This window comes from Pelobates fuscus, chromosome 4 (genome assembly GCF_036172605.1).
Source record: "Pelobates fuscus isolate aPelFus1 chromosome 4, aPelFus1.pri, whole genome shotgun sequence".
Classification (NCBI taxonomy): Eukaryota; Metazoa; Chordata; class Amphibia; order Anura; family Pelobatidae; genus Pelobates; species Pelobates fuscus.
This window is the reverse complement of record NC_086320.1, coordinates 156,025,898-156,048,494: the sequence shown is the minus strand read 5'-3', so window position 1 is coordinate 156,048,494 and position 22,597 is coordinate 156,025,898. Positions and strand designations below refer to the sequence as shown.

Genomic DNA, 22,597 nt, shown 5'->3' with positions numbered 1-22,597 from the left:
GTTACATTTTTTTAAGCAGTGTAGGTGTTAATACATGCAAACATGCATGGTCTTATAAAGCACTTTACACAACCACTTAAATTGCATAACAAACCTTTCTCATCTGTACTTTCAAGTTAAACTTTTTATCATGGGATGACTAACATGACTACTATCCATTTATACACCACTTGTTTTGTAAACCAGGCTGTGCGCTGAGATGGCCAAAGTCATCAGGATTGCTCCATAAGAGGAGACAAATGTGCATGCACTAGCTGTTAGGTAAATGAAGAAACTTTCCCCTACACCTCTCCCCCCCCCCCCCCCCACCACCCCCCCCTCTCCCTAATACCCCAAGCACATGCAGTACAGCTTATAACCTCGTACTACCTGCACCATAGCAAAAACGACAAAGCCTTCTCCACCATGATCTTAATATCACTCATAACGCAATTAAGCAGTAGATGGGAAGGAGATGATCACCTACTTAACACGCAATATTACCTCATTAGCTCGCACATGACCTCTGGCTAGGGGGACTATGATACAGTGGAACGATACATCAACAAGCTTATACTACATAATGGGACTGATCACTTCCACAACCCACGGACCACTACACCTGAGCACTGCCAGCCCCATGACAGAAACACACCCGAAGCAGACACAACCATGGACGACCGATTTTGGTTACTGACTTTAGACAGAAGGGATACCCCCTGCTTTCTACCGCCAGGCTAGGGGTAATGATAACCACTGCTCCCCCGTAGGGCGGCTTTACTGAGATCTGCGAGTCCTCAGACAAAACCAACCTCAGAACTCAATTGCTATAAAAGAGCTCCAATGGCTAGATATCAGCTTACGGGCAGGGCTCTCTTACCCCTTGTATTTGTATGTGTATATTGTACGTTTCTCAACTAATTGTACAGCGCTGCGGAATCTGTGTGCGCTTTATAAATAGCAATAATAAATAAATAATGGCTCAGCTCTAGTGGGTAATAGCTGGATAAATGTCATGGATATCTGATATACCCTGCTTATTTACTATGGGACACCAAATGGATCCTTCTGTATTATGTCCTACACTTGAATAATGGAATTATTCTTAATTGCTCTAGCAGGTATAGTTAAACTATAATGTATTACTGACCATGTGCCACACCCATACTCCTAAAACTTCTGACTATGCAATTCATTGTGAATATAACCACCCACAAACTCTTATTACGTGTATAGAAAAAACAGAGAGAGGAAACAAAAAAAAAAAAAACTAATGGAAAGTAAAGATGTAGCAGTTATTGTTCGCTAACTCAATGTTCCGATGTACTGTTGATTTGTTCATGTAAAACCTAAGCCTAGTACTGCTGTTGTAGCAGCATAGGTAATGTTATACTAATCTCTTTACTCCAATAAAGATTTACAAAAAAAAAATGAAGAAACTTTCCTCCTTTGACACCAGAGAGCTTGAATCGGACATATAGCTGCAGTTACAAGTCACTCTTGGTAGGGAGGCAGTAAAAGATACAAAACACACCTTAAGGTTTGCAGTGATTTAAAGTGTCTACGCAGCTTAGTGTTGCTTTATAAACAGCCTTTCAGATGTATTTCAAAGTATGATGCAGATGTAAGCTTTAAGTCAAATATAAATTGGTTACCGCTAAAGGACTGGACATCTTCTCCAATGATTGCAAGATACGCCGAGCAGCATAACTTGTAACTCCATATGTTTCACTATTTGCTGGCTTTGCTTTAACTTGCAATCTCACAGGTGCCTAAAAGAAACACAATTTGTTACAAAATGTTTAATAAAAATTACCAAGGTAGAAACTATAAAAACAATGCATAACTAGCACCAACATTACAGAACTCAAAGTGTTTACAGATTTGTATTCAGTAAATCACACCATTTAAACAGAGTACACAGTAAAGCCAATGGCATGCTATGCTGTCACAATATTACTGTGGTCTATAAAAAGCACTCCTGGCACAGTACAGCATACAAACATTAAGTTTAGTCAAGCAGACAACAGGTGTTGCAAAGAAGGTGCTTCTTCATGCCAAACCACATGACCCAACATAACCACTTTCACACCATGAATAACAAATGAACAACTGTGGGCTTTATTAGAGTAACCAAGCTATGAATGACTGAACTAAAATGTTTGGGTTTTTCTTTTTCTTTTTTCAATGATTAATATTTAATTGGTGTCTTATTTCAGTCTCATGTTTTTATTTTTGTTTTACTTAAAATAAAAAAAATTAAAAAAAAGTACATTAATTTGTAATGTCTTTCAATTAATATGGTCAAAACTGACTATTGTAATGACTGTTTCAGAGGGACATAAAACAGGAATTGGAACCCATTAAAAGTATTATATAGATAATGCATTAAAATGGGATGTTTTAGACACAATAAACACTTCGGTTCAGTGTTGGTGTGCGAACAGTAAAGCAATTCCTCAAGTGTATAACAAAGTCCATCTGCATTGAACAGATGCAATTGTACACATATTAAAAGAACAGCTGTTTTAAATACTCTTAACCCCTTAAGACCGCAGCCAAATGTACAAGTTGTGATCCAAAAAAAACGTAAACAAAACCTGGCATTTGCGCTACATGTCTGTCCAACCGTAATTCACCTCTTTCATATTAAATGCACCCACACTTATTATATATCATTTTATTCAGGGGAAACAGGGCTTTCATTTAACATCAAATATTTAGGTATGGAACATAACTTAATATGAATACAATATAAAAAAATGAGAGAAAATAAGATTGTTTTACATTTTCTTAGTTCTATGTGACATTCTAACTGTGAATGTCATAATACTGTTTGCTTTTACTGCAATAAAATACACATTTGTATTCAGCGATGTCTCACGTGTAAAATAGTACCCCCCATGTACAGGTTTTATGGTGTTTTGGGAAGTTACAGGGTCAAATAAAGCATGTTACACTTTTCAGTTTTTTCACATTGAAATTTGGCAGTTTGGTTACGTTGCCTTTGAGACTGTATGGTAGCCCAGGAATGAGAATTACCCCCATGATGGCATACCATTTGCAAAAGTAGACAACCCAAAGTATTGCAAATGGGGTATGTCCAGTCTTTTTTAGTAGCCACTTGGTCACAAACACTAGCCAAAGTTAACGTTAATATTTGTTTGTGTGTGAAAAATGCAAAAAAATAATTTGAAAGACAATTTTGGCCAGTGTTTGTGACTAAGTGGCTACTAAAAAAGACTGAACATACCCCATTTGCAATACCTTGGGTTGTCTACTTTTGCAAATGGTATGCCATTATGGAGGTAATTCTTATTTCTGGGCTACTATACGGTCTCAAAGCCAACGTAACCAATCTGGCGAATTTCATTGTGAAAAAAACTGAAACGCAAGCCTTATGTTTGACTCTAACTTTTGAAAACACCCTAAAACCTGTACATGAGGGGTACTGTTATACTCAGGAGACTTTGCTGAACACAAATATTTGTGTTTCAAAACAGTAAAAAGTATTACAGCAAAAATATCGTCAGTGTAAGTGCCGTTTGTGTGCGAAAAATGCAATAAATTTCACTTTCCCTGACGATATCATTGTTGTAATACATTTTACGGTTTTGAAACACAAATATTTGTGTTCAGCGATGTCTCCCGAGTAAAACAGTACCCCCCCCATGTACAGGTTTTATAGTGTCTTGGAAAGTTATAGGGTTAAATATAGTGCTAGCAAATTAAATTCCCTATACTTTCGGCCTGGGTTGTCAGGCAGGTCCCGCTAATTGTAATTAATTAGGATACCTAATTATGTAAAATTATTATATATACACACGTGTGTGGATATATATATGTATATAATTTTTTTACAATTATTTTTATTTATATATAGGTATACATATAGTGATGTATACGTATATACTTGGGTATATACATATATATTATTTCGTTCTACGTGTATTTTGATATCAATATATATATTAATATCAAAATACAGTTAGAACGAAATTACACATATATTTTTAATTATTTTTTTTAATTTTTTAATTTATTTTTTTAACGTATTTATATTTTTTTATTATAAAATATATATATATAATTATAATTATGTATATATTTAATCAATATCCTACTACGTGTATTTTGATATTAATAAATATATATATTAAAATACACTTAGTGTATGTGTAAATGTGTGTGTGTGTACATATATATATATATATATATATACACACACACACACACACTTAGATCATATATATAATATATATATATATATATATATATATATATATATATATATATATATATATATATATATATATATATATATATAAATGATCTAAGTATATTTGATGTGTAACTGTAATTTATTTTATTTTTAACTTTAAGGGGTTAAGAGGGGAGCAGAGGGGCAGAGACAGTGTCAGCCAGTGATTTTACATCACTGGCTGACACACAGGATCAGTGATCACAGTGACAGGCTGTCACTGTGATCACCTCCTGCAGATCACGGTAATTGGCCACAGGGGGAGTGCCTGGGTGGCCAGGCATGCCCCCCACCGTGATCTGCAGGGGGATCCTGCCTGCAGTTACTATGGGTCAGCCAATAGGCTGACACATAGTAACCTCTGATCGCAGTGACAGGCTGTCACTGCGATCAGATCGCAGGGAGAGGCTGTCTCTGCATTCAGATCGAAGAGACAGCCTCTCCCTGCGATCATACTCTGCAGATCGCGGTCACTGACCGCAGGGGGACTGCCTGGGGGGCCAGGCATGTCCCCCGACCGCGATCTGCAGATTGAAAATGCCGCGGCTCCATGTGTCAGACGATTTTAAAATCGGCTGACACATGGTAAATACCGATCGCAGTGACAGCCTGTCACTGCGATCGGAAGCTGCAGGCCGCGGTCCCCAGGCACTTGAGGGCCAGGCATGCCCCCCGACCGCGATCTGCAGGGGCCATGTGCCGCCGGCCACGTGGGGGGTAAGACCGCCCAGGACGTACTATGCCGTCCTGCGGCGTTTAGAGCCGCCCAAATAAGGACGGCATAGTACGTCCTGCGGTCTTAAGGGGTTAAAGAGCAGTTCAGGATGTTTGTTTTTGGCGGTTTAGCTTTTTCAAACTGTGCTAGAACAGCCTTAAGGGACACTATAGCCACCGGAACAACTACAGCTTTTTGCATGTGTTCTGGTTAATATAATTATTCCATTCAGGCCTTTTGCAGTAAACACTGTCTTTTCAGAGAAAATGCAGTGTTTACATTACAGCCTAGTGATAACTCCACTGGCCACTCACATGGCTGCTAGAGCTGCTTCTTGGGGCAGTCCTGCCTAGTGTGCAGCACTGCCATTCAGTGTCTCCACCCTCTGCATGCAGATACGAACTTTCCTCATAGAGATGCATTGATGCCGATTAGCCAGAGCAGTGTTTGACTTGTGTTGGCTCTGCCTCCTTGACAGTCTGAGCCAATCCTATGGGGAAGCATTGTGATTGGCTCAGACCACCACTTCTGATGATGTCAGCAGACAGAGGCAGTTCACAGACAAAACAGGGGCAGAGGTAGCAGCTGCAGACTTGAATACAAGTAAGACTTTACTGTATTTAGGGTGTCAAAAGCCAGATCCGAAATATATGTTTGTGTTCCTGACCCTATAGTGCTCCTTTAGGTTTGCAAGGCTGTCCAACCAGCTTTGCCTTTTGCAGGACAGTCAGAATTAACAGTCAGATAGTTTCACATCAATCAACTTCAGTAATAAGAATACTTTACTATGCTCACGTGTAAACATTTAAAATTCAAGGTGCAAACTAACCAGCAACATTTGTTTCAGTCAAATGTCAGGCATAGTAAAAGCTTACCTGATAAGGAGTCCCTCTGACTCTTGAGGACCTTGCGGCAGCTGCTCCTCCATAAGTTGTTTTTCCTGGGTAAAAAGGAGAATCTCCTAGCTGGCTGGATTTTAGTACTGAAGCATTTCCAAGAGACTGAAAATATATATACAGAGAAATAAAACAGTTTTGTTTATGTAAACTGACCAATAATGCAAATTTTTTTGAGGGATCCTTTCTAACATACTTAATAATTTCTTATTACATTAATACAAAATAAGATCATTGGGAAAACGCAGGTTAAAGGGGCTGGACACAAAGCTTAAGGTGAAAATTGTTTCCTTGCAGTACTTAAAACTCAAATAAAAAACTAAACTAAAATAATTAACTTACAAATAGTTACTTCCTTTAGGGGAAGGGGTTCAGCAACACAGCACATTATCTGTCCTATGGACCTAATTTGTCACTTACCGGTGACATTGATCCAAAGGCAGAAAGGTTGAATGTTGGTTTTTTTGCACTCATGGAGGAATTATGAGATAGTGGATTTGAGCGATCAGCTTCTGGAGACCACAGAGGAGGGGCATTTACATTTTTTGACACAGCTACATCTAGAGAAGAATAAATTTTATAGCACAAACAAAATCAATTAGAAATCAATGAATACTACACCCAAAACTGTAAGAGTAGAACAAATCATACCCTTGTCAGATGCTCGAGAGGAAAAACCACTTGTTGTAGAGATGTTATCATCATCGTGCTGAGAGGTAGAGTCTTTGATTTCCTTTATAAGTGAATAGCCGGAACTGCCAATGGGAAATGCAGAAGATGTTGAGTGCTGGCAGTGAAGCGCAGGAGAATCCAGGACATTGAAGTTCAGATTTGCTCGATGGAGTGAAGGCCTTGTTAGAACATCAGGCATACTCAATGAGAATCGACTAGTCGATGGTTCTGAGAAAAAAAGTGCAAATGGATTTTTTTGTAAATCTAACCTGAAAGTTTTCTATATTTGTATATGATTACACATAATTAAATTAAAAGGACACTCCAGTCATACACGGATTGTTAAATATAATTAAGTAGATTTGATAGATTGTGACCTTAAATTCATGTTTTTTTACATTCAAATCTCAGGTTTTGCAGCTTTCTGTAGCATAAACCCATGCATTTAGTCCAATTCCCTCTTTTCAAAAAGCAACTTCCTTTTTATTGTATTTTTTTTGCCAATGCATACTATAAAATTCACATTAGGGATAAAATCACCAAGCGTATTGATTTATTTAAAACATACTTTTTACCTTATCAAAATGTAACTGGTAACAAAAACAACTTCCTTTTTAGATTATTCTATAGAACATACTCACCCCAGTAAATGAGATATCAGTGTGGGCTGAGCTGCAGACATCACTCTGCCCATCATCTAATTACTTATCAACTCTTGTTATTTGTACCCTTCCCCCTAGCACATATTTTAAATACTAAACAAATAGGAGTAATAAGAGTCAGCTTCACAGCTCACACTGGTCTCTCTCATTGGCAGAGCTAAATATGCACTCAGGCTACATCTACTAAACAAGTTACTTGTGACTTAAGGTAAGGTTCAAAATGTCAAGTCCCAGGCTACTAGTCAGGCCTATAATGTAATGGGCTATTTTGAACCGCAACATTCGAGAAGTATCCAGGTATAGTCCAGAATGGCTAAATCTAAGACTTCCAGTCTCTGACATCCAGAAATACAGAGTATGCAGGCCATCACTAAAGAAGCAGCAAGAGCTCTGTTCACATTTATCAAAAGGCAGGTATGTCTCCAATATATGCAGATAACATTGAAGTACACCAAGTCAATGAAGATCATTGGTAAGAGACACTAAATTGAGTTTGCCATTTTGTTTGGAAAATGACACATCTCTAGCCACAACACTAATCACCAATATGTATAAGCACAAATTAAAGACAGGCTTGCCAAGCAAAGATATGCTCTCGGTTAACCTTAAACTCACAAGTTGACAAATACATTAGGTATTGTCTTACTGAACATTTCAAATATTTATACACAACAGAAGGCAGCATTGAGATGTTGCACAAAATTTTAACGTTATAAAAGAAAGAAAAAAATCGAAACTTTACTGAAAGGATTAACCCTTCAATAAAGTTTGTTTTTTATTAATTGAAACAAGCTCCCCCCCTTCCCCCCTGTCATTGGGCAGTCCTTAATTTGATTCTACCTAAGGGTTATTCCCAGTTATGCGCGGAATTCAGTTTCAAGACCAATCTACAATAGGTCCCTTGTCTAGGATTGACACTTGGCACGATGTTAATGTGACTTAAGCACCATATCTTACAAATCACAAGTTAAAGGAACACGCCAGGCTATAGAGCTGTTTTTCAAACATTCTGTACCACATTGTGCTATTTTTTACTAGCAACTAATAAGTTACTGAATAATTTTCACACAGTCAGTGCCCTCTCATACAATTTGGAAGTATGCGTGAACAAACCGTTTAGCTTTGTAAATTTGCAATGCCTACTGCACCCGGGATTTCAATGATTTTCTATGTTAAGTAGTACCGTGAGCACGTGCAATGACTTTAAACCAAGTGTGCTTGGTGTTACTGGACAAGTTGTTCACAAATGCTTTGAGCAGACTGCTACATGTTAACTCATTCAGTTCCTATTCGCTAGGATTTGTGTAGGTTTTTTTGGAACCAAAGCACTGTAATATTCAGAAATCACATGAAATCCATATTCTAATACAAGTTAAATTCTTTAGACTAGAAGGCTTTTTTTTAATTCATTCTAGGTATTTGAGATGGAGTAATAATAATAATAATAATAATAATAATAATAATAATAATAATAATAATAATAAGTAGTAGTAGTAATTGCTGGCCACTGCTTATAAGCAAACCAGTGACTTGGCAGTTTACAGTGAAGATGAACGTTAAACTGTAGATTACTTGCCTTGGAATGTTGCATTGAAGGATTAAAGGACCACTATAGGCACCCAGACCACTTCAGCTTAATGAAAATGGTCTGTGTGCCAGGTCCATCCAGGATTAACCCTTTTTGCTGTAAACATAGACGTTTCAGAGAAACGGCTATGTTTACTTTAGGGTTAATCCAGCCTCTAGTGGCTGTCTCATTGACAGCCGCTAGAGGCGCTTCCGCACTTTTCACTGTGATTTTCAGTGAGAAGACGCCAGCGTCCATAGGAAAGCATTGAGAATGCTTTCCTATGAGACTGGCTGAATCGCAAAATGGGGGAACAGATGTAACAGACAACAGCAATTTATGATAATTTTTATTCTGAATGGGGCAAAGGGAAATCTAGTCCAGAAGGAACTGGAATAAAACTTTGCAAAAATATGAAAAGCAGCTGAATGTCCAGTTCATAATCTTATGGAGTAAGAGGACATGTTCAACCAATGAATTATGTCCAAATTTTGTATGTTAATGCAGAAGTAATACACACACACACACACACACACAAGCACGCTCATGCTTCTGTGAAGTGAGACGTAAGCAATAATGTTGGATCCTCGACACTGGAAAAATTGAAGGTAACATTAAAACAACTTGCATACAGGGGACATGGTTAGCTGAGCAGAGAGCAAGATGCGGAGCTCCAGCTGACCACACTGCTATATCTAATAAATTGACACGGTTGTCACCAGTGGGCGTGCAGAAAAGGATGCGGATAAATGGAGCCACTGAGTGAGTGATTGACGGTCTTGGAGTTTGACAGAAATAGCCACCACATGGCAGTAAGGGTAATAGTTGGTGCCAAAACATATCTATAACAGAGTTTAGACTGTTTAGTGGGTATATATTGAGTTTGTAGTTCTCTATGTAACATTGGAATATAAGAATCTGTTTAGTTTCAAAATCTGTTGATACCTTGCCATTACTGAAATTCTTGTCATATTCCACAGTAAAAATAAAGAATTTATAAAAAACAAAACAAAACAAAAAACTTTCCAACATTGTGTAGGTCACTTCGTTTATCTGAATGTCCAGTTCATAATGTTATGGAGTAAGAGGACATTAGCAGCAGTTTCTTTAAGTCCTGCAAGTTATGAGGTGGGGTATCCATGGATCAGACTTGTTTCAGCACATACTACACATGCTCAATCGGAGATCTGGAGAATTTGGGGGGGCTAGGGCAACACTTAACCGTTTGTAATGTTCCTCGAAACATTCCTGAACATGTTTTTCAGTGTGACAAGGTGCATTATCCTGCATTAGAGGCTATTACCTTCAGGTAACATCATTGCCATGAAGGGGTTTACATGGTCTGCAATAAGAAGGTGGTACATGTCAAAATAACATCCACACAAATGCCAGGACCCAAGGTTTTCCTGAAGAACATTGCCCAGAGCATAACACTGCCTTTACCAGCCTGCCTTCTTCCAATAGTGCATCGTGCTGCCATCTCTTTCCCAGGTAAACAACGCACATGTGGCCATTCACCTGATCTAAAAGAAAACGTGATTCATCAGGCTAAGCAATCTTTCTCCATTGCTGCATGGGCCAGTTCTGACACTCACATCCCAAATGAAGGCACTTTTGGCAGTGGATAGTTGTCCTCGTGGGTTCTCTGGCTGGTCTGTGGCTAAACATCAAACTGCACAGATTCACTGTGTGTTCCGACACCTTTCTATCACGGCTAGTGTTAAATTTTTCAGCAATTTGAGCTACAGTAGCTCTTCTGTGTCATCAGACCAGACAGGCTAGCCTTTGCTCTCCACGTGCACCAATGACATCGGTTCACTGGTTGTCCTTCCTTGCATCACTTTTGGTAGATAATAACCACAGCATACCGGAAACACCCAACAAGACTTGCTGTTTTGGAAATGCTGTGACCCAGTCATCACTATAAGGCCCTTGTCAAAATCACTCATCTTTTTGCTTGCCCATTTTTCTTGCTTCCAACACATGAAATTCAAAAACTGACTTCTATTGCCGACTTATATTTCCAACCCATTAACAGGTGCTATTGTAATGATATAATCAATGTTATTCACTACCTTGTTAATGAGGCGTTAACTTTGCCCATTGATAAAGAACAAGAAAAGCACAGATGTGGGCTACAAAACTGGAATACAATATAGTTATGAAAATCTATAAAGTGTCTTTTCACTAGGAGATAATTAAAAAAGCACACACCATCATGCAAAATAAAATTGCTCTTTAATGCCCTGTTCATAAAAAAAAAAAAAAAAAAAAACAGGTCATCCACAAAAAAAAGTTTGAAAGGAGATACTGACTTGGAAAGCAGATGATGCCTACAGGAGTGATCAGGGACTTTAAGAATAAGAAAATTAGACTAAATAAGAAGCTGCTGGCATACGTGATGTAACATTTATGATACCAATGTTTAGTAGCATATAAAATTCTCAGTGTGACAACACATATTTCTGGCTCAAGGCAAGTGAAATGTGACCTAACGTGAATTCTCTCCCTGCAGGTCAGGAAAGATTGAAAGGCTGCAAGGATTGTGATAAAGCAGGTTGTATGTGAGCCATTCCAGCAGAGAACGTTTCTGGGATTCCTTGCTCTCTAGTGCAGTATTGTGACTCACAGAGTTGAAAAAAAGGACAGCATTTCATTTCAAGCAGTGCTGTGGGTCATGATGCGAATGGGAGAACAAAAGGATACCTGGTATTACAGCACAGAGACAAGGGTTGGGGAACCACTAAATCAAGTCTACACAACTATGAACCATTCTAAATACATTCCCATCATTAAAAGGCCAACTGTCACCAAAAAAAAGAAGTTTAGCACATTAGAAATCTTTCCCTAACTAGGTGAAGTATGAAAAATACTAAAAATATTTTCAGCGTCCATCTATTTTTTCTGCCACCATACAAAGTCCCATGCATGAGCATTGCATCATATGGTATTCTCTTCCTCAAGCAGAGTATGGTTTTCAGTGCAAGGGAAAAAAATATCACAGAGAGAATGGTCATGGAAAACGGAAAAACTGACTAATTGAGGACCGACGTGGCAGAAGAAAAATAGAAAAACAATAAGTATGTTAAGTGTTTCTTCATAATATTTTACATATATATGGATGAAAAACAACACCACTTGTGTTTCGATAGTTATGGACAGCTCTGCAGTGAGCAAAACTTAATTTTGGGCGACAGTTGTCCTTTAAGTGAGATTGTTACGGTACACATGCAATCCCCCCTAAACATTGAGTAATTATATTGTTTTAAATATTGGCATCAGCTATAGTATTTTTTACTTACCTTCCGCCAGCCTGACTGGATCAGGAGTGATTCTGCCATCAATGGGTGGAGGGTCATCATCAATATATATGTGATGGTCTGCTTCTTCATCATTTTCTCTAACTTCAGTATGTTCCACAGCAATTTCACTTGAGTCTCTAGCTCCATCTGGTTCTGCCGTTTCCTTGTTGAAATATTTCTGCAGCCATCCAGGGACAATGCTCTTCACAGTATCAGTCACACGACTGATGATGCCCTGCAAAATCCACAAAAAAAGGTGCAATTGGCAAAACAAATTCTCAGAATAGTTATAACAAGCCACTGACAGCATACCTTGACTAATTAGAATCTTCACTTACAATATGTGCACTCATATCAATGAAGTTATGTATATTTGTCTTGCTTATGTTGCACCAAAATATTCCACAGCTCTATACAATGGGTGGCAAACCTACAAGTAACTGAAAAAGTTACCCAAACAACAAGATGTGGTGAGGGTAATGCTCAAATGAGTTTATATTATGATCCCTAGTATTTGTCTAAAGGGGAAAATACGAGTGCCCGAAAACACTTCTGCAATATTTCTCCAAGAAAGGTGGGGAGGACCGACCTGATATGCAATGCTGGTGAGTTTATATTAAAGAGAAACTACAAAATTGTGTTCCTAGTTTATAGTGCCCCCCTCATACGCGCAGAAGGGGATAAAAACTCTTCCCACTTACCTGAATCCAGTGCCGATGTTAGGCTATGCCTTCTCTCCTCGCCCGACATCAGAGACCTAATGTGCAAGTGTGACAAGCGCTGCGATCGCATTATAACAACCCCATTGAATCAATGCTTTCATATTGGGTTTTAACCGACGCTGGATGTCCTCATGCGACCAGGAAACGCCTCTAGTGACTGGTAGACAGCCAAAAGAAGTGTAGTTAGGAAAACTTTTCACCAATTCAGTGTGTCTCATTCTTCGCTTAACCCCTTAAGGACACATGACATGTGGGACATGTCATGATTCCATTTTAAGGTTAAGAGTTTTCATTATCCCACAAACTCCTGTTAAGCAGACATTTACAGGATAGGTTTATCCAACAGCTGCAGTTCCACTCCTCAAAAAAGGATGCGTTTAACTACTCAACATACAGTTTTGTTTACCAGGCTGTATGCAGAGATCTCCTGAGCCACAAAGATGAGGGGACATATATGCTTAGCATGTGCACACAACATGCATAAGACTTCCATACAAGGTGTGTGCTCTTGCAATACAAACATGAGGAAAAACAAAGTATATCAGCGATTGTGGAAAATTATCCAATTTCTGATTTCTTTTTATATTTGGGGTAGCAGGGCAAGTGTCTGTTCATATTGTGGCTATAGGTATGTAACAGTTTTAAAAATATCCATTGTCGATCAGTTTATATAATTATGGTTGTGTTCTGCAGATTATCAGGCATTCAAGACTTGCTATGTTTTCTCTTGTGTTTCCATTCTAATTTATTTTTGGAACGTACAAACACACTTCACGTTATGTGTCCAAGATTTTTTTTTTTTATTTTTTTTCGTATACTGAGGTGCATTCTGCACTCATTGTACATCTGCTTTTTTCTCACGTCTGACGCTGCGCACACCAATATGCGTGAGCCATTAAGTTATATTTATGCGTCGACAGTAGATGTATATGGACGCTGCAGATATTCGGAAGTGGTCAACTGCGTTGACCCTGGTCTTAATGAAGCACAGTGGACCAACACCAGCAGATGACATGGCTCCCCAAATAAACACAGACTGAGGACACTTCACACTGGACTTCAAACATCTTGCAGTGTGTGCCTCTCCATTCTTCCCCCAGACTCCGGGTCCTTGGTTTCCAAATGAGATGCAAAAGTTGCGCTCATCAGAAAAGAGGACTTTGGACCACTGAGCAACAGATCAGGTCTGCTTTTCTTTAGCCCAGGTAAGACGATTCTGACGTTGTTTGTTGTTCAGGAGCGGATGACAAGAAGAATACGACATCTAAAACCCATGTCCAGGATCCATCTGTGTGTGGTGGCTCTTGATGCACTGACTACAGCCTCAGTCCACTCTTTGTGAAAGTCCCCAACACTTTTGAATGGCCTTTTCCGGACAATCCTCTTTAGGCTGCGGTCATCCCTGCTGCTTGTGCACCTTTTTCTTCCACACAACTTTCGATTAATGTGCGTTGATACAGCACTTTGGGAACATCCAACTTCCTTCACAATTACCTTTTTAGGCTTTCCCTCCTTATGGAGGGTGTCAATGATGGTTTGCTGCACAACTGTAAGGTCAGCAGTCTTCCCCATGATAGTGATTCCTACTGAACCAGACAGACCATTTAACCCCTTAAGGACTGAGCCAAATGTACACGTTTTGAACAAAACAAAACTTGGCATTTGCGCTATATGTCTGTCCAACCGTAATTCACATCTTTCATATTAAATGCACCCACCCTTATTATATATCATTTTATTCAGGGGAAACAGGGCTTTCATTTAATATCAAATATTTAGCTATGAAACATAATTTAATATGAAAAAAATGGGAGAAATTAAGAAATGTTATTTTTTTTAGTTCTACATGACATTTTAACTGTCAATGTCATAATACTGTTTGCTTTTACTGCAATAAAATACACATATTTGTATTCAGCGATGTCTCACGTGTAAAACAGTACACCCTATGTACAGGTTTTATGGTGTTTTGGGAAGTTACAGGGTCAAATATAGCACGTTACATTTGAAGTTGAGATTCGCCAGATTGGTTACGTTGCCTTTAAACTGTATAGTAGCCCAGGAATTAAATTTACACCCAGAATGGCATACCATTTGCAATAGTAGACATCCCAAGGTATTGCAAATTGGGTATATGTCCAGTCTTTTTTAGTAGCCATGTGGTGACAAACACTGGCCAAAGCTAGCATTAGTATTGGTTTGTGTGTGAAAAATGCAAAAACCGCCAATTTTGGCCAGTGTTTGTGACTAAGTGGCTACTAAAACAGACTGGACATACCCCATTTGCAATACCTTGGGTTGTCTAAACACAAGCCTTATATTTGACGCTGTAACTTTTGAAAACACTATAAAACCTGTACATGAGGGGTACGGTTGTAATCGGGAGACTTCGCTGAACACAAATATTTGTGTTTCAAAACCGTAAAAAGTATCACAGCAATAATATCGTCCGTGTAAGTGCTGTTTGTGCATGAAAAATGCAGAAAACGTCACTTTTACTGGCGATATCATCGTTTTAATACATTTTACTGTTTTGTAACACTAATATTTGTGTTCAGCGAAGTCTCCCGAGTAAAACAGTACCCCCCATGTACAGGTTGTATGGTGTCTTGGAAAGTTATAGGGTTAAATATAGTGCTAGCAAATTAAATTCCCTATACTTTCGGCATGGGTTGTCAACCAGGTCCCGCTAATTGTAATTAATTAAGATACCTAATTATGTAAAAATATTACATAAATGTATATGTAGCATTAATATATATATATATATATATAGTTTTTTTTTTTACAATATTTGTATTTATATATAGGTATATATAGTGATATATACATATATATTTATGTATATAGATATATATTATTTCGTTCTACGTGTATTTTGATATAAATATATATATTAAGATCACAATACAGTTAGAACGAAATAACACATCTATATATTTAAATTTTATTTTTTAACGTATTTACATATTTTTTATAATATATATATATATATATAACAATAATTATATATATTTAATCAGTATCAGTCTACATGTAATTTGAATAAAAGAAAATTATATATATATATATATATATAACAATAATTATATATATTTAATCAGTATCAGTCTACATGTAATTTGAATAAAAGAAAAATATTATATATATATATATATATATATATATATATATATATATATATATATATATATATATATATACACACTCATTTTTTTTTTACACTTATTTAATTATTTATTTCCAGCCAGCATGGGGACTACCTGTCATTACAGGCAGTCCCCCTGCTGGCAATGCAACAGGCAGCTAACCCGGCCATATGATTTTGAGGTCCTCCCAAGGACCTCACTCTCACATGGCCGGGTGGGGGGGGGGGGGGCTGCAGGACGTCGAATGTGCCGCGGGGGGGCTCCCTGGGAGTCCCCCCCAACCGCGATCGCCGGCGACCGGGTAAATATATATATATATATAAAAAAAACGGAGGGCGTACTATTACGCCCTGCGGAGTTTAGAGCCGCTTAGAATAGGGTGTAATAGTACGCCCTCCGGTTTTATGGGGTTAAAGGCTCAGAAACCCTTTGCAGGTGTTATGGCTTACTTGGCTGCTTAGAGTGGAACACTGTGAGCCTAGAATATTGCACCTTTTCACAATATTCTAATTTACCAAGTCACCAGAACAACTACAGCTTATTGAATTTGTTCTGGTGAGAAGAATCATTACCTTCAAGCTTTTTCCTGTAAACACTGTCTTTTCAGAGAAAATGCAGTGTTTACATTACAGCCTAGTGATAACTTCACTGGCCACTCCTCAGATGGCTATTAGAGATCCTTCCTGGGACATGGCTGCCTAAAATGCATCCAAACATTCAGTATCTCCTCCCTCTGCATGCAGACACTGAACTTTCCTCATAGAGATTCATTGATTCAATGCATCTCTATGAGGAGATGCGGATTGGCCAGGGCTGTGTTTGAATCATGCTGGCTCTGCCCCTGATCTGCATCCTTGTCAGTCTCAGCCAATCCGATGGGGAAGCACTGTGATTGGATCAGGCTACCACTTCTGATGTCAGCACGCCACTTGTTTTTCTGAGCCCAACAGCATGCAGAGTTACAGCTTCAAGCTTGAATACATTAAGATTTTTACTATATTTATGGAGGCATGAGGGGCCTAGAGGGGCTAGATGGTGGTTTTAACACTATACGTTCAGGAATACATGTTTGTGTTCCTGACCCTATAGGGATCCTTTAAAATCACCTGCCTACTATTGAGTAGGTCCCCCATGTGCTGCCAAACCTCTTCTGATGCGTCAAATAGGGATCGACCAATACTAATCTGTGAACTTTCAGGCCGATAGCCAATAACATACCAATATTCTGTCCATTTACAGTTTTGAAGGGAAATGTGCATTAGAAGGAAGTAAAGCACACATGCTACTTCAGCTCCTCTCTCCAAGTCTCACGATTTGCGAGCCTGGTATTGCCACGTGAAGGGTTTCCGTGGGCTTTGAATCGAGAGACTTGGACTTTGATTGCGTGCGCTGGGCCACCGCCACCTCTTACATTATCGGAAATATCGGTAACAATAGTGGCAGATTTTGCCTTTCAACAATGGACAGAGGTCATCATGGGCATTTGAACAGGCAGTTCTGCAACAGTGCAGCCACATATGCAGCAAACTGCTATGCACTGTGTTCTAAACCTTTCAATTGTGGCCATATTTTAATTTTTTAATATTGAATAGTTAATTCTCTCTGAATATACGAGTTAGAAAAAAAAAAACACTGATGCAGAGGGACACTATAGTGGTAGGAGTACATTTTTGTGTACCGAACGTTATAGTGTTTCTTTAATGCAAGACGGATTAAATGCACAATGAGACAGAATAGGTGTAGAGAATTTGCCTCCTTACAAGTCAGGTGAAGTAAAAGATGACCTCTAATTAACCCACACAGGTTGAAAGCAAGAAGGCTGTTTCAGGGACACTTATGAATGGATTCTGACACAGAGCTGAAAAAGTTATTATATCACAAGCTCCCAGCAATGTGAATCATGATGGGAAAGCAAGGGAAAGCAAACATGAGGGACAGTTGGTCACCAAAACAGCTTTAGCTAAATCAATTGTGCAGATCATGCCCCTGCAGTCTCACTGCTCAGTTCTCTGTCATTTAGGAGTTAAATCACTGTTTATGCAGCACTGGCCACACCTCCCTTCACATAACACAGCCTTCCTAAACACTAATGTTTACACTTCCTTTATTGCAAATTCTGTTTAATTTAGAATGTATGTTTCCTTCTCTGTTAAAGGATCACTATAGGGTCAGGAACAAACATGTATTCCTGACCCTATAGTGTTAAAACCACCATCTAGCCCCCTGGTCTCCTCATGCCTCCATAAATATAGTAAAAATCTTACTGTATTCAAGCATGAAGTTGTAACTCTGCATGCTGTTAGACTCAGAAAAACTGACATCATAAGTGGTAGCCTGATCCAATCACAGTGCTTCCCCATAGGATTGGTTGAGACTGACAAGGAGGCAGATCAGGGGTAGAGCCAGCATGATTCAAACACAGCCCTGGCCAATCCACATCTCCTCATAGAGATGAATTGAATCAATGAATCTATGAGGAAAGTTCAGTGTCTGCATGCAGAGGGAGGAGATACTGTATGTTTGGATGCATTTTAGGCAGCCATGACCCAGGAAGGATCTCTAACAGCCATCTAAGGAGTGGCCAGTGGGGTTATCACTAGGCTGTAATGTAAACACTGCATTTTCTCTGAAAAAGACAGTGTTTACAGCAAAAAGCCTGAAGGTAATGATTCTACTCACCAGAACAAATTCAATAAGCTGTAGTTCTGGTGACTATAGTGTCCCTTTAAATAGTTTGCTACAGTCTGCAAGAGCCTCATTTATGTAATTACAGTTCAATATATGATCTATACACCAAAACTGCTTAATAAAGCTAAAAGTTGATTTGTGGATTATAGTGTCCCTTTAACACTAAAAAAAAAACAAATTTAAATAAAAAATGCCCCCCTCTCACCATAACTGCTTTATTAACCTAAAAGTGTTTTGGGGACTATAGTGTCCTTTTAATGTGGAACTGTCACTTCCCAGGATTTTCCTGTTCTATTTACTCATCCCTTACAAATACATTTGGCAGGTGTGGTAAAAATAAATACATTTGTGAATGCACACCTCTTTATCCTGCATATGGACACTTCTATCTTAGCATACCAAGAAGAATAGAAAGAAAATGGGGAGAAATGTAATCAAAGTGTCACAAATTTATCAGGTATTCTCATCTGTAGATTTTTTGGCACCATTAACATTAAAGTGTATGCCATTGCCATTACAACCCCCCCCCCCCCCCCCCCAAAGATCAAGTGGTCTTTTCTGAAATTGATATTTCTGCAAAATTGGAGGAACTTGGGCAGATTAAAAAAAATTTTTTAACTTTATATCACATTTTTAACTATTTTAGCAAATAGAAAGATTATAGACCAAAAATAAAAATCAATTTAAGAAAACTGATTATTTTGACTATTGTTTTTATTGCTCATCTTTATTGAGAAACAATGGGGGAAGGAAAAAAGTGATAGTTCCCCAAAGAGCAGTCTTGGAACCATAACTACTGCATGCTCTTGTGTGTTATGTAGATGTCTGGGCTCCCATGCCTGAGAGCACATGGAACAGTGAAGTTGCCCACAATCTGGGAGTACAGTGCAACATATAATTTGATTCACATAATATATTTAAGAATCAGAATTCCATATGCAAAAAAATATAAAATCTACAAAGACCATATCACAATTTGTAGTAAGAAAGTTAAATAAAGACTGGGTGACACTTGTTAGATTTTAAAAATAATGTGCATCGTACCTTGCTAAAATATGGTCTATGGGTGCACTACACACAGAACTAAAACATTGTCTATGAGTGCAATACACACACACCCTAAAGACTACCCCCCTACACGGCAGTAGCAGAGTGCAGTGAAGCGGAAAGCATGAGGACCAAACTTTTAAATCCCGGCAGTAATGCTGTGTTAGCTCTCCTGATGTTGTTTGTGTGTGTGAGCTCTCCTGATGTGTGTGTGTGTGTGAGAGCTCTCCTGATGTGTGTGTGTGTGTGTGAGCTCTCCTGATGTGTGTGTGTGTGTGTGAGCTCTCCTGATGTGTGTGTGCTCGTGTGTGTGTGCTCTCCTGATGTGTGTGTGCTCGTGTGTGTGTGCTCTCCTGATGTGTGTGTGCTCGTGTGTGTGTGCTCTCCTGATGTGTGTGTGTGCTCTCCTGATGTGTGTGTGTGCTCTCCTGATGTGTGTGTGTGCTCTCCTGATGTGTGTGTGTGTGTGTGTGTGTGTGTGCGCTCTCCTGATGTGTGTGTGTGTGTGTGTGTGTGGTTGTGTGTGTTAGCTCTCCTGATGTTGTGTGTGTTAGCTCTCCTGATGTTGTGTGTGTTAGCTCTCCTGATGTTGTGTGTGTTAGCTCTCCTGATGTTGTGTGTGTTAGCTCTCCTGATGTTGTGTGTGTTAGCTCTCCTGATGTTGTGTGTGTTAGCTCTCCTGATGTTGTGTGTGTTAGCTCTCCTGATGTTGTGTGTGTTAGCTCTCCTGATGTTGTGTGTGTTAGCTCTCCTGATGTTGTGTGTGTTAGCTCTCCTGATGTTGTGTGTGTTAGCTCTCCTGATGTTGTGTGTGTTAGCTCTCCTGATGTTGTGTGTGTTAGCTCTCCTGATGTTGTGTGTGTTAGCTCTCCTGATGTTGTGTGTGTTAGCTCTCCTGATGTTGTGTGTGTTAGCTCTCCTGATGTTGTGTGTGTTAGCTCTCCTGATGTTGTGTGTGTTAGCTCTCCTGATGTTGTGTGTGTTAGCTCTCCTGATGTTGTGTGTGTTAGCTCTCCTGATGTTGTGTGTGTTAGCTCTCCTGATGTTGTGTGTGTTAGCTCTCCTGATGTTGTGTGTGTTAGCTCTCCTGATGTTGTGTGTGTTAGCTCTCCTGATGTTGTGTGTGTTAGCTCTCCTGATGTTGTGTGTGTTAGCTCTCCTGATGTTGTGTGTGTTAGCTCTCCTGATGTTGTGTGTGTTAGCTCTCCTGATGTTAAGGACCAGGTTTCCCAAGACTCAGACACTAAAGCTGGCTGAGCATTATGGGAAACATGTGAACCACCACCATGTGCCCAAACCTTCACCAATCCCTGACTGTTTGAAGCGCCTGGCGGGGCGCACTCACTATCTGCTGACACACACACACAGTGGCCCCCGCTGTCCCTCCCCGCCCCCCGGGCCCCGCTCCATGCTTGCCGTGTGATGACCGACCTGCTGCTGGCCTTGTTGGCGGCTCCTGGTGTATGGAGCCCGCACCGCGCTCAGGTGGTATCTCCGGCTCCGGATCTTGCCCCCCGTGCCGGCTCCTCGGCCACCTCCTGCCCCTCCTCCCGTGGCCGACATCCTCCTGGCTCCTCCTCGGGTCACTCCCGGCCCGAGGCCGCCTGGAGCAGTGTTACAGTCCGGTACCCGGCCGGGTCTCCGCACACTCAGTCACGGACCGTGTCCTGCCGGCGGCCGGTGAGATTGTCACTTCTGGAAATGGCGGCTCGGGGCGGTGAGTCTGCGGTAAATAGCCCGCGAGTCCCGGTACAGCTGTCCGCGCAGGCTCTGGCCTCCTCTCCTCGCGCTACCCGCCAGTCCCTCTCTCTTTGCGCCTGCGCGCGTCAACTAGTTACGCAATGACGCCAGGAAGCGCGCACTGCCGGACGGGAGTTGTAGTTCTCGCGGAAGCCGACAGGGGGCGTGTCTACGCTTAGCGCGATAAGCTCCTCCTCTTAGCTATGACGTTCAAATTGTGCGGCAGGTGGCGCGAGATCGCTGGACGTACAGCGAGAAGTGGATGGGATGTGTGTGCGCAATTAGTGCTGCCATCGCCGCCATGTTTGACTGGACAGCATGGACTCCACGTGTTGTTAGTCTGAGTTACACTGGATAGACAGAGCCTATAGCTAGACTGGAGACTGCCTCCATATACACACTGGATATATAGTGCCACATTATGCAATTATCAGTGCAGCTCACAGTAAACTGGGGGAGATTAGTGATAACTTGATACATTCCTTCATATTACTGACATGGCTGCACTGCTGTGTATATGATGAAGGCAGGGACACTCACACATCGTGTTTAGAAAGCCACAAAGGGTTCATTGTATCGCCTTCACACACAGGAGGTACCCATGCCATAACAGAAGCTGTCAGGCACAGCAATAAACACATTCTAAATATTCATCACAATACCAAGATTTTAGATTGCATTACATCCACCATCTATAGTTCATGTTTGTAGAGGTATGCAGATGTATTTTTTGCTTTTATAAGTTTCCATCCCTCAGAGGAGTTTTTTTTTTTTTTTTAAAGTGAATCTCCGATTTTATTCGGTTTACTTAAAGGCACTCCACACCCCTTTAGCTTGCTGCAGTGCTTCATGTGTGAGGAGAGTGTACCTCCCCCCCACCCCCTAATTTTATAAAACTTGCATATTTCAGTAGACATTGGAGCTGTTATAAATTAAGCTTATTACCCTCCTCACCCCCACCACGTTAGTCGGGCAACTAGTTGGAGCTAAACTCAAGTATAGTTATTTAAAAAAAAAAAAAAAGAATCCAATAAACAAAGTGAAGCTATAAAATGTATATATAGATGATAGGAAGTATTTCTGGCATTTGTTTTGTATACAATTGGCAGCTAATGCTTCCTAAACCAGAGTCTCTTCTTTCTGGCTGTAGAATAGGTGATACTAGAAAGGGGTGTAGGGAAGCAGCAGCTTCAGGGT

At 39.8% G+C, this 22,597-nt stretch overlaps 1 protein-coding gene across 3 annotated transcripts in view; it reads right to left on the bottom strand.

Annotated features, from left to right (window-relative positions):
* NUP153 (nucleoporin 153) overlaps positions 1-21,460 on the bottom strand; it is a 62,922-nt gene extending 41,462 nt beyond the window's left edge. For 2 of the 3 annotated variants that reach the window (XM_063451684.1, XM_063451687.1), the window contains exons 1-6: positions 21,092-21,460; positions 12,055-12,289; positions 6,503-6,751; positions 6,272-6,411; positions 5,831-5,956; positions 1,635-1,751 (exon numbers count right to left, since the gene is read on the bottom strand). In XM_063451684.1, coding sequence (XP_063307754.1) covers positions 1,635-1,751; positions 5,831-5,956; positions 6,272-6,411; positions 6,503-6,751; positions 12,055-12,289; positions 21,092-21,223 — 999 coding nt within the window. In that variant the 5' untranslated portion in view covers positions 21,224-21,460. The remainder of the gene's footprint in view (positions 1-1,634; positions 1,752-5,830; positions 5,957-6,271; positions 6,412-6,502; positions 6,752-12,054; positions 12,290-21,091) is intronic. The other variant, XM_063451686.1, reaches the window with a different exon arrangement.
* Between the last annotated feature and the right edge of the window lie 1,137 nt (positions 21,461-22,597).